The sequence below is a fragment of the Sminthopsis crassicaudata genome, chromosome 3, assembly GCF_048593235.1.
Source record: "Sminthopsis crassicaudata isolate SCR6 chromosome 3, ASM4859323v1, whole genome shotgun sequence".
Classification (NCBI taxonomy): domain Eukaryota; kingdom Metazoa; phylum Chordata; class Mammalia; order Dasyuromorphia; family Dasyuridae; genus Sminthopsis; species Sminthopsis crassicaudata.
Window position 1 is genome coordinate 303,962,363 of NC_133619.1, and position 18,941 is coordinate 303,981,303.

At 31.5% G+C, this 18,941-nt stretch overlaps 1 protein-coding gene across 1 annotated transcript; it reads left to right on the forward strand.

Annotated features, from left to right (window-relative positions):
* The first annotated feature begins 11,576 nt into the window (after positions 1–11,576).
* TRMT10C (tRNA methyltransferase 10C, mitochondrial RNase P subunit) lies at positions 11,577–18,619 on the forward strand. The gene is made up of 3 exons (XM_074301059.1): positions 11,577–11,663; positions 12,067–12,240; positions 17,053–18,619. Exon 3 carries the CDS (start codon positions 17,065–17,067, stop codon positions 18,334–18,336), a length of 1,272 nt encoding a protein of 423 aa, XP_074157160.1. The 5' UTR covers positions 11,577–11,663; positions 12,067–12,240; positions 17,053–17,064; the 3' UTR covers positions 18,337–18,619.
* The last annotated feature ends 322 nt before the right edge of the window (positions 18,620–18,941 follow it).

Here is an 18,941-nt window from a genome sequence, read left to right on the forward strand (position 1 = left end):
AAAATAAAACTTCTACCCTAGTTGACAAGACATATGTATCCAAAGATTTTTTTCTTTATTGTCTTTATTTATTATTTATTATTTATTATTTATTAACCCATGCTCCTTTTTCATCTTAACACCCTTCCCACCAAGAGAAAGAGCTAGAAGAGTGTCTTTCTAAGAAGCCACTCAACTGAGTTCCACTATTAATACTGTGATAAAAAGCAGTTTGAGCTACTTATAGGATAACACATTTTGAGGTAAAAGATTTTTTTTTATTTTGCTTCCTTCTAATTTTAACACGAAATAAAATGGACATTTCTGTAAATCTAGTTGGACAGAAAATTAATTGTAAATGAAATTCAGATCTCGGTTATATACAACTTGTATTTCCTTTTGAGCATATAAATGCAACTTGTAACTTTCAAGGTTATCTGGCTCGTGCTTCTTTATGCACATTTTTTAAAAATTCTTTTGCATTTAAAAAAATTGTGCTTTTTGACTTTTTACTATTTTATTTGCTTATTTATTTACTGCCCTCATCATTCTACCTCCCCAAATGAAAAAGAAAAACAAAGATCTTTTTAGTATAATCAAATAAAATAAATTCTCACATTGACTATGGCCAAAAATGTATATCTTATTCTACATCTTGAATCCATCCCCTCTCTTTTTCAAGAGTTGGATTGCAGGCTTCCTTTGTCCTCTGGAATTGTTGCATTAATCAGAGTAGAGGAATAGAAAAAGGGACAGGACATATTTCTAAGCTTCATTGCCTATCCTGATCCACAGCTTCTCCCAAAGTCTTGGAGACTTTGGAGATCCAAACTACAGAAATTAATCCCAAAATTTGGTACCAGTGTACTGGTGCTAAGCCAGAGCCAGAGAACTAAGAAATAGGAGAGCAGGACACCAAAGGTAGAGGACTTATGTGGCACTCCATTAACCCTGAGGCAAAGAGCGTAACATCCATCTGGGCACAGTTCTGTCCCTCCAAGTTACTTGGGGCAGAAATCTAGACTGGTAAAACATGATCATATTAATGTAATCAGACATGTTATAATTATGTAACCATGTCAAATTTTAAAATATAGGTTTCTTAAACACTCAAATATTTCATTGGATCTGCTATCCCATCTTGGGATATTCCTTGGAAGCTAAGACATTTTAAGATCCAGCCTCCAGTGAAACCACCATTAAAGGACATAATAGATTGAAATCACTAAAAGATTTCAAGAGAAAAACTCAAAGATCTTGAATATAATCAAATAAATGAACAGCTAAAACATTAATAGAAGAAGGAAATATAGTTGCCATGTCAAGAAAACTAGCTCAGGCATCTATGAAATAGTGAAAAACAAAGGAAAATGATACAGTATTTGAAGATACATAGGATCTAGTAGAATTTGGGGAAAATGTGGAATCACAACATAATGTTCTGAGTGGTTAAGAGTCTACTAGAATTTATTATGCTTCAGCTGAGGCAAAAGGGTAGCAATCATGGTTTCCAGCAAAGTTAAAGCTAAAAATAGATCTTATTAAAAGAGATAAACAGGAAAATGACATTATGATGAAAGATACCATACATAATGAAATATTAGTAATTATAATAATAAAACAATAAGAATAACAGTAATAATTCTATCAATATGAAACCTATGTGCACAAATGCTATAACATCCAAATTATAAAGGAAAAGATAAATGAATTACCAATAGAAATAGGAAAACTATAATTTGGGGGGACTTCAGTCTCAAAATTAGATAAAGCTAAACGAAAAATTAAGGAGACAAATACAATTATATATAATATAGCTGTCTGGAGAGAATTAAATGGGAATAGAAAATATATATATTTGGATGGTATATGACCTGCAAAAATTGGCCATATATTAGGACATAAAAACTGTATATTTAAATGTAGAAAAGCAGAAATACTAAATATATCCTTTCCAGATCATAATTAATAAAAATTATATTTAATAAGGGGCCATGGAAACAGATCAAAAATTAAATGGGGACAAAACACTCTGATATTAAAGAATGAGTGGGTTAAAGAAAAATTATAATAAAGAATAATTTCATTAAAGAAAATGACAATAATGAGACAACATACTAAAACCTATGAGATGCAGTAAGGCAGTAATCAAAGGAAAACATATTCCTAAATGTTTATTATGTCAATGAAACAGAAAGAACCAATGAACTGGTATGTAATTTTTAAAAATAGAAAAAGAATAAATTTAAAATCCCCAATTAAATATCAAATTGGAAATCTTAAAAATTAAAAATGAGATTATCAAATTAGTGTAAGAAAACTACTGAATTAATAAAACTTCAAGTTTGTTTTGTGAGGGGAAAAAAAAACCAATAGACCATTGGTTAATATGATTTTTTTAAAAGATAAAGAAAAGTCAAATTAGTAGCATCAAAAATGAAGAGGGTGCATATACCACTCATGAAGATGAAATAAATTATTATGAGAATTATATCATTATATGTATGATTATAAGAATTATGTAGAATAATTATAAGAAGTTATTTTTGTCTAATTAAATTCCAATAAATTTAAGAATCTAAGTAAAATGGAGGATACTTACAAAAACATAAATTTCCTAGATTAACAGAAAAGATAATTAAAATATCTGAATAAATCTATTAAAAAAAAAAGAGTTAAAACGACTATAAAAAAGTTTCCAAAGGAAAAAAGCATCAGAAGTAAATGGATTTGCAAGTTAATTCTGCCAGGCATCTAAAGATCAACTAATTTCAATGTTAAATCATTTGAAACAATAAGCAAAGGGGTCTTGCCAAGTAACTTCTTTTATGAAATAAATATGGTGCTGTATTTTATTCTGCTTCTTTTTTTTTTTTACTGACTTGATTTGATTTTTCTTATGCAGCACAATAATTGTATAAACATATAATGCATATATTGGACTTAACATTTCTACCATGTTTAACATATATTGGACTGGGAGAATACAAAAATAATCACAGATTATACATTCTGATCCAGTGGGATTTATACAGTAAAGCTGGCATATATAATGGTTTAACATGAGGAAATCTATTAAAATTAACAAAAATCATATAATTATAGAGGCAAAAAAAATTTTTTTTATAAAACACAACATTCATTCCTATTGGAAACACTTGAACCAAAGATATTAATGGAATTTTTTTTTTCTTAAAACACTAAAAAGCACCTGCCTAAAACTATCAGGAAGCATTATTTGGAATGGAGATTCACTAGAAGCCTTCCCAAATAAGATCAAGCATGAAACAAAGATGGCTACTATCACCAATATTATTCAATTTTAGAAATGCTAGACAGCAATGAGAAAAACAATTAAAGAAATCAGAATGAGCAATGAAGTAATAAAACTATCTCTTTTTTTTTGGTAGATATGATGATATACTTGGAATGTCTTAGATATTCAACTAAAACTTAGTTGAAAAATAAATAATTTTAACCAAGTAGCAGGACATATAATAAGCCAACATAAATCATCAGCATTTCCAGGAAGAGATTTAAAATAAAAATAATTTAAAATTACAAATTACTGAAAATGTTTAAATAATTTTATTTATTATACATGATAACTTTATTATTTATTATTATTTTATAATATAAAATATTTTTTATAATATATATAATATAAAATATTATTTTATAATATAAAATAATATAAAACACCTCAGACTATACCTTCCAAGATAAAATCAGACTCTGCATGGACAGAACTATAAATCTTTTTATACAAATAAAGTCATATTTAAACAATTGGAGAAATATTGATTGTTCACAGATAAGTAGGTCCAATATCATTAAAATGACAATTGTACCAAACTAATCTATTTATTTAATGCCATCTCAATTATAATTACCAAAAAAATCATTTTGTTGAGCTAGGAAAAAAATAATAAATTACATTTGGAAAAAACAAAAGGTCAAGGAATTAGTGGAGGAAAAAAAAAAAAAAAAAAAGAAGTAAAGGAAGGAATTTTAGCAGTACCAGATCTTAAACTATATATTAATTATCAAAATTATCTAGTACTAAGAAATAAAAAGATTAGTCAGTGCAACAGAGAAGACATATAACACACTGTATTAAATTATTATAGTAATCTTGTGTTTGACAAATTAAAAGCTTTAAGCTATGGGGATGAGAATTTACTGGAAAATTTTCTTGAGAAAATTAAAAATGGTCTGGCAGAAATGGAGCATAAATAATATTTTACACCATTTATCAAGATAAGGTCAAAAGGTATATATATAGTTTTATATATATATATATATATATATATATATATATATATATATATATATATATATATATATATACTATATATATGCTAGTTTTATATATATAGTATATATATACTATATATATGCTAGTTTTATATATATATATATGTATATATATATATAAATATATATATATATACATATATATATATATAACTAGCATATAAAGGGAGATATAAGAAAATGAGAAGTATATGGAATATATTATCTTCCAGGCTTATGGCAAGAGAACAGAGTTCTTTAAAAGACTAATAAAATTGTAAGAATTTAACTAATCTCATTAAAAAAGAAGAGGTCAGAAAATCAAATCAAAGCTTGCAAATGAGTAAGGTCAAATCACAAAAAAAAAAAAATTAGAAATTTTTAAAAAATAATAATCAGAACATATTGTGCATTTGTTGTTGTTTAGTCTTTTCAATTATAGACAGCTCTTTCTGACCTCATTTGAGGTTTTCTTGGCAAAGATATTAAAGTGGTTTGCCATTTCCTTCTCCAGCTTATTTTACAGATGAGGAAATTGAGGCAAATAGGATTAAGTGACTTACCCTGATCACACATCTAATAAATATCTGAAGTCACATTTGAATTCAGATCTTCCTGAATCCAAGCAAGGAGCTCTATCCACTGTGCACACAAATTGCTTATTATGTAGTTATATGCTTAACAAAACTGAGTCCATAAAAGAAATAAAGGAATATCTTCAAAAATATAAAATATCCCACATATCAGAAGACTAGAGATATTAAACAATCCAATCTCCAAAAAGGAAATATATCTACTGCAAATAAACTATTAAAGAAAAGAACTCCAGGTCCTGATGGATTCTTATAAGAATTCTATCAAACTTTTAAAGAACAAATAATTAGTCCATACTTCACAAATTATTCTCTAGAGTAGAGAAAATACACTACTAAAATGCTTTTATAAAATAAATATAAACCTAATACCAGGGAAAGAAAACCCCAAAAAGAAAGCTGCAGGCCAAAATCATTAATGAACTCAAAAAATTTTAAAACCTGTGAAAGACAACACAGTGATTTATCAAAGAAATCATTTGTTTTGATCAAGTGGGATTTCTACCAGGGATGAAAGAATGGTTCAACATTAGGAAAACAATTAGGACAGCTAGGTGGTGCAGTGGATAAAGCACCGGCCCTGAATTCTGGAGGACCGGAGTTCAAATGTGGTCTCAGACACTTAACACTTCCTATCTGTGTGACCCTGGGAAAGTCACTTAACCCCAGCCTCAGGGAAAAAAAAAAAATTTAGTAAAACAATTAACATAATAAATCATATTAAAAACCAAAAATGCATGATTATCTCAAATATATATACAAATGCTGAAAAAGTCTTTATAAAAAATACAATATACTAAAAAGCTTCCAAATTTTTATAATGTCATAAAAAAAAAAAACATCTTTCTAAAACTAAAAATGGGGATATGCTAGAATGTTTTCTAATAAATACCAATATGAAAAAAAGGAAGTCCACTCTTCACACTATTACTTGATATAGTTTGGGAAATGCTAGAAACACCAACAAGATAAGAAAAATAACTTAAAATAGGTTTAAAAAGAGAGACAAAATTATCCCTATTTGCTGATAATATAGTGACATGTAGAAAATCCTAGAGAATCAATAAAAATCCTATTTGAGACAATGAATAGACTCAATAAAGTTGTAGGCTACAAAATAAACTCTCAAACATCAATCACACTTTTATATAATAATAACAAAACCCCCAAAAAAATAACAAAAAAGAAAATCCCATTCCAAAAAACTACAAAATGCTTGAAATATCTAGGGATCAATTTATCCGAGCACACAAAGCCTAACAGGTTCAATTACAAAGTGGACCTTAAAGAAACATAAAACAATTTAATTATATGGAACAATATTCAGTGTTCATGTCTATGCTATGCAGATGTAATAAAAATGTATTCCACCATAGTAACTTTTACCTGTATTATATGCCAATCAAATTGCCTAGGATATATTTTACAGAACTTGATCAAACAATAACAAAATGCTTTCATAAAAACAACAGATCTGCATAAAAAAGGGAAAAGGAATCACATTTGCAAAAATGTGGCAGCCCTTTTTGTAGTGACAATACCACCACTGGGAAATGATTATTATAGCCAATGTTTCTAATAAAGGCCTCATTTCTAAAATATATAGAGAACTAAGTCAAATTTATAAAAATATAAGTCATTCCCAACTGATAAATGGTCAAAACTATGAACAGACAATTTTCAGATGAAAAAATTAAAACCACCTAAAATGTCAAGGGGAAATGATGAAAGCAGATATAAAGGAGGGAGATCTTTAAGGAAGACTTTCAAGAACTCAAATTATAAAGCAGCAGTCATCTGATATTTATTTAAAAGAACAGAGACCTCAGTAAAATTGAATAGACTAAGAAGAATCAGAAAGAATGGAACTCAATAGCTTAGTTTTTGATAAAGTGGGAAATTTAAGTAACTTAGGGAAAAGCCCTAAATAAAAACTATTGGGGAAAACTGGAAAACAGTTTGGGAGAAATTAAGTTTAGATTTACTTTTATGCCAAATTCCACAATACATTCTAAATGGACATGCAACCTTAATATTGAAGATCAAAATTAAAAAGAGAGAGAGAGAGAGAAGAAAAGCACATCCTTTCACAGCTATGAATAAATGTATTTTGAATCAAATAGAAAGGGGCAATTACAAAAGATAAAAGATATAACTTATTATACAAAACTGAAAAACTTCTGTACAGACAAAATAGATGTACCTAGGATAAGAAGGATAGTTAGATAGGGGGATTTCAAAATTTCTTTCAAAATTCTCTGATAAGGATTTAGTATCAAAGATTACATATATATGTGTGTATATGTATGTATATACATATGTATATATATACATATGTACATATATATAAATAGATTACATATGTGTATCTGATAAGAAATTAGTCTCTAAAATTATATGTATATGTGTATATTGTGTATATGCACATATATATATATATATACATATATACACATTGTGTATTATGTATGGGGAAATTACTAATATAATAATAGTGATTCTTCCATAGATAAATGCTCAAAAATTATCTGTGTACAAATATCACTTAAAAGGACTGAATTGCAAAGTATTCACAATCATAAAAAAGTTCTAAATCACTAGTAATAGAAATGAATATTTTAAAAATCCTAAGTTTTCACCTTACATCCTGAAAATTGGCAAAGATAACAAAAAATAAAAACAATAAATATTAGAGGGATTGTAGAATAATAAGCACATTAAAGGTTGGTGGAGCTGTGAAATGGTATAATCACTTGGGAAAGTAATTTGGAATTATGAAAATAAATTGTCCATAATCTTTTAACCAGAGACTCCACTATCAGGCTTATATTACAAGGATATTATCAATAAGAAGAAAGTACTCATTTATTAATAATAGTACTTTTTATGATAGCAAAGAATTGGAAAGTAATCAACTGGAGAATGGCAGAACAAGTTGTAGTACATGAACATAAAGCAATATTACCATGCTATAAAAATTTATGTATGTGATAAATATAGAAAAGCATGAGAAAATCTTCATGAAATATCTTCATAATGAAGAGTAAATAAGCAGATCCAAGAAAACAATATACAGCATTAATACTACCGTGAAAATGGGATGGATTTTAAGTTATTCCCATTACAGACAATATTTGCTGATCATTTTAAGAAAAGCTCCATTTTTTCCTATGCTCTCTACTGTTTTTAATAAGAATCACTTTTGTGTTTTGTTGAGTTTTTTTCTACATCTATTGAAATAATCACATGAGTTCTTTTGATTTTTTAATGTGATCAATCATGCTGATAATTCTCCTAATATTGAACCAGTCTTACCTGCACTTCTAGTGTAACTCTCACCTAGTTATAGCATATGATCTTTGTGATATCTTGTTGTTATCCTCTTACTAGCATTTTATTTACATTTTTGCATCAATATTCATTAGGGAAATTGGTCTATAATTTTCTTTCTCTGTTTTTGCTCTTCCTGGTTTAGATATCAACATTATATTTGTGTCATAAAAGGAATTGAGTAAGACTCCTTCACCTATTTGTCCAAATAATTTATATAGTATTGGGATTAATTGTTCTTTAAATGTTTAGTAGAATTCACTTCTGAATCTATCTGGCTCTGGGGATTATTTTTTAAGGAGTACATTGATGGCTTATTCAATTTTTTTCTAATATTGGGTAATTTAAGTATCCTCTTTTGTTTTTTCTTAATCTGAGCAATTTATATTTTTGTAAATATCTATCAATTTTGCTTAGATTGTCAGATTTATTGGCATATAATGGGCAAAATAGCTCCTAATTATTGCTTTAATTTCCTCTTCATTGGAGATGTTACCCTTTCCATTTTTGATACTGATGATTTTTCTTTTCTTTTTTTTTTGATCAAATTAACCAATGGTTTATCTATTTTATTTTTTCCCCATAAAATGAATTCCTAGCTTTATTATTAGTTCAATGATTTGTTTTTACTTTCAATTATATTAATGGCTCTTTTGATTTTCAGGATTTCCAACTTGGGTTTAACTGGGGATTTAACATTTGATATTTTTCTAGGTTTTTTTAGATTTTTCTTTCTCCATTTTAATGATGTAAACATTTTGAGCTTAAAATTTTCCCTAAGTACGATTTTGGCTATATCCCCCAAATTTTGATATGTTATCTTTCTTTTTAATGAAATAAATTCTATCATTTGTTCTTTGACCCACTTTTTATTTATTTATTTATTTGTTTGTTTGTTTTTTTGCTGAGGCAATTGGATTAAGTGACTTGCCCACTGTCACACAGCTGAGACATGTCAGAGAGAGACCAGATTTGAACTCAAGTCCTCCTGACTTCAGGGCTGGTGCTCTACACAGTGCTCCACCTAGCTGCTATGGCCCACTTATTCTTAAAATTAGACTAGTTTCCTATTAATTTCAAAGATCTGTTGCTGTTTATTGAATGTAGTTTTTATTGCACTATTATGCAAAAAGCATGCATTTTAATTTTTTTGCATTTGGTTGTGAGGTTTTTATATTAATCAGTCTTGTCATGTACTATTGAGAAAAAGGTATATTTCTTTTTATTCCCAATCATTTTTCTCTAATGGTTTATCATGTACAACTTTTCTAAAATTCTAATCACCTCCTTAATTGCTTTGTTTATTTTTAGTTAGATTTTTCTAGTTCTGAGAGAGGAAAGTTGAGAACCTCACTAGGATAGTTTATTGCCTGTGCCATTTGGTACATATATCTTTGTTACAGCTATTACTTCATTGTTTATGGTACTTTTTAGTAAAACATAGTTTCCTTCCTTATCTATTTTAATTAGAACTTTTTTTGTTTTTGCTTTGTCTGAGATTACAATGGATACCCCTTCAGCTGCAGCATAATAAGATTCTATTCCATCCCCTTACCTTTACTCTTTGCTTGTCTTTGTACTTCAGAGCAACAATGTAAAAAGAATAATTCCATATCCAAAAATATCAAAAGCGCACGTAACAAAATTATAAAGATAATGCATGATTGGGATGAAGAGATACAAGAGACGATTCCTACCCTATTCTTTTGTGGAAGTGAGAGATTCACAAATCTTAAACATTGTACAGGTTTTCAGATTTTTTTTCAATGTATCTGTTGTACTGACTTCTTTCCTCTTTTAAAAAAAATTATATGTTTATGTTATGACTCTTTGGAAAGGGGTGAGGAAGAAAGATTTTGAAATAATATGATGGTTTAGGAGCATGTCATCATTTTTGCACTGACATGTTCCTAAACCAGGCCCTATAGAAAGCTTCTGCTGAAGCAACTTCCTGACATTTTAAGCATCCACATCATGTATTCTTCACTCTGTATTGTATTTTCCACCACCTTGGATTCCATTTGCACTGAAACCAGCTGAGTTTTATTTATTTAAAAGCAGTAAATCTTTCATTTTATGCCCCTTTTTGTGGAATAAGGAAAATACACTAGCAGTCTACTTTAAAAATTTACAGCATTACTAAAAAGCCAGTTTTCGGACTGGAGAGCATTCCAGGGATAACGAACAGCATGAGCCAAGGTAAAAGGGCAGGAAAACACCAGCTCCCTGGCAGTACAATTTGTTCAGTTTGGTTGGAAAGGAATGCTTGGAATGGGAGTTATGATATTGATGCTGTTTGAGTGGTCTAGATTCCTGGTGGTCTAGAGGTTAGTGACTATAAGAGAGTTATTAAGAATTCTCATTAAATCAAGAATCCCCTTTAAATCAGCCTCAAGTTCTAGGCGTGAAAGAACTCACTCATTCCCGAATATAGGTTGCAAAATGAAAGTTTATTGTTGGATAGAAATCAGTTTACCAAGAGACTGACTTCTATAGTGCCAGATCTATGGAAAATGGAGTTTTGCACTAAGAATGCAGTTCTCAGTGAACAGAAGGTCCTGGCAGTAAAAAGGGCTGCCAAGGTCCATCTGAAAAAGACCTTATTGATGGAAGTTATTTTATTGAGTGTTTTTTTTGGGGGGAGGGGGTTGGGACAGTCCTAGCAGATCAGAACTATACGGGGGGCTGGGTGGCCCAAACAAGTCAGAATGGGGGCTGGGACAAGCCCGGATCTCTTATTGCAATTCAAAGGGATGCTTTTTGACCAGGATTTGTAATTAAATCAAAGGCCCTGGAATCCTGGAAAAACAACTTGTTTGGAGACTATATGCCTCCGCCAGGAGAGGCCGGGAATCTGAAAGGAATCACAGATCAATAGGAAATAGTTTCTTAAAGGGACCACAACCCGTTTCTATAGGAAGCTGCAGATTGCAGACAGCATTTGGGATTTTACTCTGGAAGCAATTGGGAGCCACTGGAGAAAAATTGGTAGTGACATAATCATAACTATTAACGAGAAAAACGAATCTTTAAGCGTTTTGCTGTAAACCTCTAGCCCCAGGCCTCAGTCCCGAGGGAGAGCCGGCCAAACCACGTGGGCTGGGCTGGGCAATGCCTGGGGAAACTCGGTAAATCTGGGATTTACCGAAGAGTCAAGAATAGGAATTAGTGGCTCCAAGCTTCCCATTCACCACCCTCTACCAGTAAACGGAAAGACAAACAAGACTCTAGCAAACAAACTGAGAAACAAACACACGACTCCGCTCTCAGACTCCGGGCAGAAACACTCAGCAACCACTAACACATGAGCTTCCGTACGCAGGGCGTCCTACGTAAGATTCCTCTCGGCGTGACGTGCAATGCTGCGTAGCGTGGGCATGGAGACAGGACTTCCCTTCCCGCGCTTATGTGACCTCAAGACAACTTCCGGGTCGGGTCTGGGAAGTTCTCTCGCGGTGTCTGAGGGTGAGTCCCTATATTAACTTCTTTTCCTTCGGTGTCGGGATCCATTTAACTTTTACATCTTAGGCCTACTGAGTGAAGCAGGGGATCAACGAAGGGAAAGAGCCGGAACACGGCAAAAAAAAAAAATTCACGGATAGAATTATTTGAATGGTACAGTCTCGTTTTCCTGCCGCTCTCGCAACTTTCCTGTGGTAGTAATAAATTAATAATCATCGTACGAGTGAAAACTGAGGATCAGAGAGTTTTAAAATAGGTTTTCTCCGAATCAAAAATGCATTCCTGCATCCCTTAAGAGCGTTTAGTACAGGAGCCAGAAACCTTCCCATTCCCAGTATCATGTACATGGTTTGCTTTTTAAACACTAGAAATGGAATAATGCAAAATGTTAATTTTTTTTTTTTAGTGTGGTTCCCCACCAAGAAAACTACACATGTGTTTGGAGTTTAAGAGCTTTATGAGAGATGGTGTGATGATACCGTTAAAGTGAGATGCATTGTGCTCTTTTGATCTACATCCCTTAGTGGAAAGATCTACAAGTCAATAAAGAAGACTGCTCCCAAAATCAACCCATTGCTGGGTAAGGGATTACTTATCTTTATAACTGAACAGGAGTTTTTGAAATATGAAATTGTAGTAAGAAATTTAAATGAGTAAAATAAAAGTATGACATATTAACATTAGAAATTATTTCTCATTTTCTAGAAATTTTCATATTTTAATAGTATCTGAAGCAGCTGAGCATTTTAATACTTAGAGCTACAAGTTTTCTTTTCCTTGCAAAATTGTGCCATTTAATTATTGCAGTAATGTCACTAATTTTAATATGGAATTCTATATATCTAAACAGCTTCCTTTTGAGAATGGTGAGCATGGGATATCAATTCTTTCTTCCACCCTCCCTTACTAGATGTCTGTCATGGCCCCATTAATCTTTTCTCTTTAGTTCTTAAGATTTGAGTTTTTAGATTTTTCTGTATGACAATCAAAATTTAGTCTCTAAAAGCAGTAAGGAAACATTATGGGAGAAGAGATCAATTACTTTGGATTCAATTAGTGCATTTTTTCCCCTAACTTAGTATTTCTTTTTAGCTTTCTTTTATTTTTACATTGTTAGTTTCAAATTATCTCCCTCACTCACTGAGAAGGCAAGCAATATATGTTTTTTATATATATGAAATATTTTTATATTAGTCATATTGTACCCCCATCTCCAAGGCCAGAAAAATAAAGTGAGAAAATTTTACTTCAATTTTGCACCCAGAATTCTCCATTTCTCTCTAGAAATAGACAGCATTTTTTCATCATGAAGTACTTTGGAATTGTCTTGGATCTTTCAATTGATCAGAGTAACCAAATGTTTCCCAGATTATCGTGACAACATTGCCTAATACTTCCATCTCCTCACTTTTATTTTGCCTCACTTTACTTAGGTCTTTCCATGTCTTTCTGAAACCATACCCCACCCTTCCACCCCTTATCATTTTGTCATTTCTTATAGCAAAATAGTATCACAAACTGGGCACAACTTACCCATTCCTCAGATGATGAGCTTCCCTTTCATTTCTAGTTCTTTGCTACCTCAGAAAGAAGTTATACATTTTTTACATAGAACTTTTTCTTTGGTCTCTTTGGAGTACAGATCTAGTAGTGGCATTAGTGTGGTATAGTGGTCTCTGTCAGAGGATTTGGGCATAGTTTCGAATGATTGAACAAGTTTACAACTGTACCAACAGTGCCTTAGTGCACCTATTTCCCTCATCTCTTCTTGTATTTGTCATTTCTAAGAGGTGTGAGGTGTTGTTTCAATTTATATTTCTCTAATGAGTAATATTTAGAGTATTTTTTCCATATAATTGTAAATAGCTTTGACTTCTGAAAAGTGGCTGTTCATATCCTTTGACTATTAAGGAATAGTGTTTTTAAGTTTATTATTTATTATTATTTAGTGTTTATTAAGGAATAGTGTTTGTTTTGTTTTAACATTTGATTTAGTTCTCTGAGAAATGAGATCTCTATTAGAAAAATTTTGTGTACAAATTTTTGCTATTCATTGTGTATGATACTTTTTAGTAGGATGTAGTTTCCCTGATTATCTCTTTAGATCTCTTTTTGCTTTTCCTTTTCGATCATGATTTCTATCCCTGCCTTTTTTATTTCAGCTAAATCATATGAGATTTTGTTCCAGCCCTCTATTTTAAAATGTGTCACTATTTTGTATATCTTAAAAATAACATATTGCTAAATTCTGGTTTATAATCTATTCTATCTGCTTTTGTTTATAGGTGAAGCTTACCTCTTTCACTTTTACAGTAATGATTTCTATTTCTGTCCATCTCTTTTTCTTCTTTTCTCTTTTTATCCTTTTCCTCCTCAAAAGTCTGTTTTATTTTTGACCACTACCCTTCATCCATCTACCCTTTTATGATGTCTATCCTCATTTTCTTATATCCCTTTGTGGGTAACATACATATCTATTTGAATTTGTATGTGTGTTATAACTATTACATGTGTGTTTTTGTTATTTGTACTTTATATGTTTTATATATTAATGTATTATTTGCATGTACATATGTGTATATATATCATTCATATATACATATAATACGCATACATTCTTTCCTCTTTGAATCAATTCCAATGAATCTGTGCTTTAGTCATTTTTCACTCCTCCATTTTCCCATCCAGTATAAAAGCTCTTTCTTATACACCTTTTTATGTGAGAAAATTTCCCCCTTTCTGCTTTTCCCTTCCCTCTTCTCCCAGTGCATCTCTTTTTCACCCTTTCATATTTTTGGCAGAACATGCCAACATATTGATACTTATGCCATCTGTCTACATAGACTCCTAACTGCCCTAAAAATGATAAAGTTGTTATTTTGATTACTATCATATTCCCATGTAAATAGTTTAGCTTTATTGAATCTTTTATCTTTACTCTTTCAGTTTTACCTTATATTTCTCTGTAGTTTTGTGTTTGAATGTCATATTTTCTGTTCATCTCTGGTCTTTTCATTAGGAATGCTTGAAAGTCCTTTCATTAAATATTCATTTTCCCTCCTGGAAGATTATACTGAGTTTTGCTGGATATGTTAATCTTGATTGTAATCCTACCTCATTTGCCTTCCAGAATACCATTTCCCAAGCCCTCCTTTAATGTGGAAGCTGCTAAATTTTATTTGAACCTAAACTGTGCCTCCATAGAATCTAAATGATTTTCTTCCTTGCTGCTTGCAAAATTTTCTACTTAACCTGGGAGTTCTAGAATTGGGACTATAATATTTCTGGGAATTTTCATTTTGGAATATCAGAAAATCATGGGTGAATTCTTTCCATTCCTATTTTAGCCTCAGATTCTAAGATATTTGAGCAATTTTTCCTTTATAATTTAATCATATTATCTCTCCTAGATCTAGTTTCTAAATCTGTTGTTTTTCAGATGAGATATTTCACATTTTCTTCTACTTTTTCTTCTTTTTGATTTTCTCGGCGTCTCATAGAGGTCATTAGTTTCCATTAACCCAGTTCTAATTTTTAAGGAAATATTTTTTTCAGTGAGCTTTGGGACCTCCTTTTCCATATGATCAATTCCTGCTTTTTAAAGAGTTCTTTTCTTGAACAAATTTTTTGTACCTCTTTTACCATGCGATTATTTCTGTTTTTAAGTTATTTTCCTCAGTATCTTTTTCTTTTTTTCTTTTTTTTTTTTTTTTTTTTTTTGCTTCTTGTAGTAGATTATTAACCCACTTTCATAATTTCTTGCATTCTTATTTCTTCCCCCATTTTTTTTCCTCTTCCACTTATCCTTTAGGAGTTTCTTGTTGGGCTAGTATCCAGTTACCTTTTTTTTTCCCTGAGGCATTGCTTATGATTGTTTTCACATTATTGTCTTCTGAGTTTGTTTGGGTCTTCCAATGCCATTGGAATAGCTTTTTATAGAAAAATTTTCTTTGCTGTTTGCTCATTTTTCTGGCCTTTTTCTTGACTTTGAACTTTGTATTGGGACTCTGCTTACCTGGTATTACAAAGGCTTTGTGCCCATCTTTTTTTTTGTACTGCTGTTTTCAGTTAGTTCTACAAGTGCTTCCAAAATGGTATGATATGGTCACTGCTCTCCCCTGTGCTCTGATTTTTATCCAGGAAGGGCCCCCTGCTTCCCTGTAGCTGCAAGTGCTAGTATTCTTTCCTGTCCAAGAACTGCCACCAGGGCTCCTACTTCCTTGTATAATCTACCACAAGCTCTCTTCTCCATCAGAGAACTATGACCCAGAACTGCTTTGAGCATTAAAGTACCCACCCAATGCCAGCAAAGGGTCCCTGTAATATCTCTCTTTGTGACCAGTTCAGCCTTCTTACTATACCTGGGCTGAGAGCTCCTGAAGCTACTGCTACCATTACCTCCAAACCCTGCTGGGGTTGATACAATGTGCTATGGACCGGGCCTCAGCCCCAGTGTCATGGAGCTCCTCTGCCAAACTCCTAAATTTTCTTTGGCTAAAAAATATAAAATGTCTGACCTGACCTTTTGTTGACTCTACCACTCCCGAATTTTATTTGAGGCATTATTTTGAAGTTGTTTGGAGCACAATGTTGAGAGAGTTCTGCTGGGTTGCTGACTCTAACCCTAGTTTCTTTAAACTGGTTTGTGACCTCATATGGGGTCTCATAACTGAATTTGGAGGGCAAAATTATGATTTATTATCAGTCAATGTTTGATTTGTGTATCTTTTTTGAATACCTATATGTCTAGGGTCACACAAAATTTTTTCGGGCAAAAAGAAATCGTGAATGGAAAATGTTTTAAGAATCTTATCTTGGCTCTGCCTCATAGTGCTTTTCTTTTCTGTTTACTTGCAGTAGTCCTTAATTCCCTGCTATTAAATAGCAGTGGAATCCTTGTAGAATTTTTATAATAAATACTTCAAAGTTGGCCATAGGTTTCTTCAGCCCAAGTTATAGCTTAAACAAAGATGTACCTAAAAGTTATTTATTTAGGGACAGCTGGATGGTGCAGTAGATAGAGCACTAGCCTTGAATTCAGGAGGACCCGAGTTCAAATATGGTCTCAGACACTTAACACTTCCTAGTTGTGTGACCCTAGGCAAGTCACTTAACCCCAATTGCCTGAACAACAACAAAATAAAATAAATAAATAAGTTATGATTATTTGTCACAGATTTCTACTTGAAAAAATGTGTGTATCCCCTCCCCCCAAAAATTAAATAAAATAACCTGCATAATTTGGACCAATATTATTAGCAACTGTTTAGGAGATTGAGGCAGCATTATTTGTGTCATTTCTTTAAAGTAAATTTCTTTTAAAATATATATTTACTTAATAAAGTAAAGTGAAATTTAAATAAATTTTTATTATATAATATTTGTTTTCCAGACCCCCTACAAAATGAGTGCCTGTTTCATGTTTTTGAGACATTTTGCCAGACGATCTGTTATACCATTTGTCCATCATAAGAAAGGAGCAAGTTTATATTTTACCATTCTACATAGACACTTGTCTTCTAGAACACCTTTTTTGTTCTATCCTAATAAGGAGAATGTCCCACCTGTTGAGAAGATAGATTTGGATGAGTGGAAAAATACAATGAAATCTAATTTACCAGAAGAAAAAAGTAATTTAACAATTTTAGAGGATCCTCTAACAGTGACTAGAGAGTGGATTGAGATGTGTAGAATGCTTAACAGAGAAGTGCCAGAACATATTAGTGATGAAGATCTCAAAATGATCGCAGAATGTCCCAGCAAAAAGTCCAAAAAGAAAAAGCTCAAATTTTTGTACATCAAGGAAATTCATAAAAAGGCTAAGAAAGAAAAACAGGCAAGGAAGAGAGCAGAAATGGATGAAATTGAAAAGCAAAAACAACTTGGAAGTGACGAAGAATCTGAAAAAACAGAGCTGAAGAACACTTTTCTCTTGCCACTTCGGGATAGAGCTTTTAAAACTGAATGGGATTGGAGAAATGCCCAGGCAATGATATTTGGCCAGCCTTTAGTTTTTGACATGGCTTATGAAAATTTCATGCCTGAAAGAGATTTGAAGAACACTGTGTGCCAACTCTTAGAAAGTGAAGGAGCCAATCGAAAAGATATAGATCCGTTCCATATATTTTTTTGCAATCTCAGAGTTGACAGTGCTTACCACAAAGAATTACTTCATCGTTATAAAGAGAAATGGAACAACTTGCTTTTGACAACAACTGAAAAGTCACATATAGATATATTCCCAAAAGAAAGTCTTATCTATTTAACTGCTGATTCTCCCAATGTTATGACTACTTTTAGACATGACAAAATTTATATAATTGGATCTTTTGTTGATAAGTGTTCTCAACCCCGAGTATCCTATGCAAATGCAAAACGACTGAATGTAGCAAGTGAACGTCTTCCATTGGACAGATATCTTCAGTGGGAAATTGGAAGTAAAAATCTCACCTTAGACCAAATGATGCGTATATTATTAACTCTTAAGAATACTGGTGATTGGGAAAAGGCATTGAAGTTTGTTCCAACCAGAAAGCATAGTGGCTTTCATACTGTTTCCCATAATTACAAGAATATTGTCAAGGGTTCACAGAAACATAAGTTAGAAATTAAGAAATCCTTTCAGAAATTGTCTTTAAATGCACAGAACAGGGGAATATGGTGGAAGGATGAGTAATACAATTGTACAATCAGTTTTAGATTGTTTAAATGATTGTTATTAACTTGAACTGTTATATTTTTCATTATATTGCTGCTTGGGACTTGGGTAGTCATCTCTTTAAGATACAACTTCCATATTACAGATATGTCACTTATTGTGTTAACTTACTATATAGGACTCCAATCTCCTGGGAAAATGTTTTAGAGAGTGCGAAGTAAAACAAGTAAAACTAAACTATTGTTAATTTTATATAAAATAATAAATTGTTAACATTCATTATTAAATATCTTTCAGATGATTTGAGTCCCATATTCATTAGATTTTTTTTTAATGGTTACTTTGTAGATTCAATCAATAAGTATTATTTCAACAAATATCAATTATGAGTTTCAAGCTCAAGGTTATGTTTCCTTTTTTCTCCTATCTTAAAAGATGATTAAGTACTGATCAATAGTACTTACTCAGTAGATTTTTTTGAGTGACAAAAAAGAATTTTGAGTACAACAAAGAAATGTCGGATAGGTTATTGTAAGTGCATTGTGATAGGATTCTTTCCTAGAAATCAAATATCTAGTAAATTAAGGAAAATCCATAATACCTTGAAATGCTGTCTGCAGTTT

Coding starts and splice junctions, on each gene's coding strand:
- TRMT10C (XM_074301059.1), top strand. CDS start 17,065: ATGAGTGCCTGTTTCATGTTTTTGAGACATTTTGCCAGACGATCTGTT.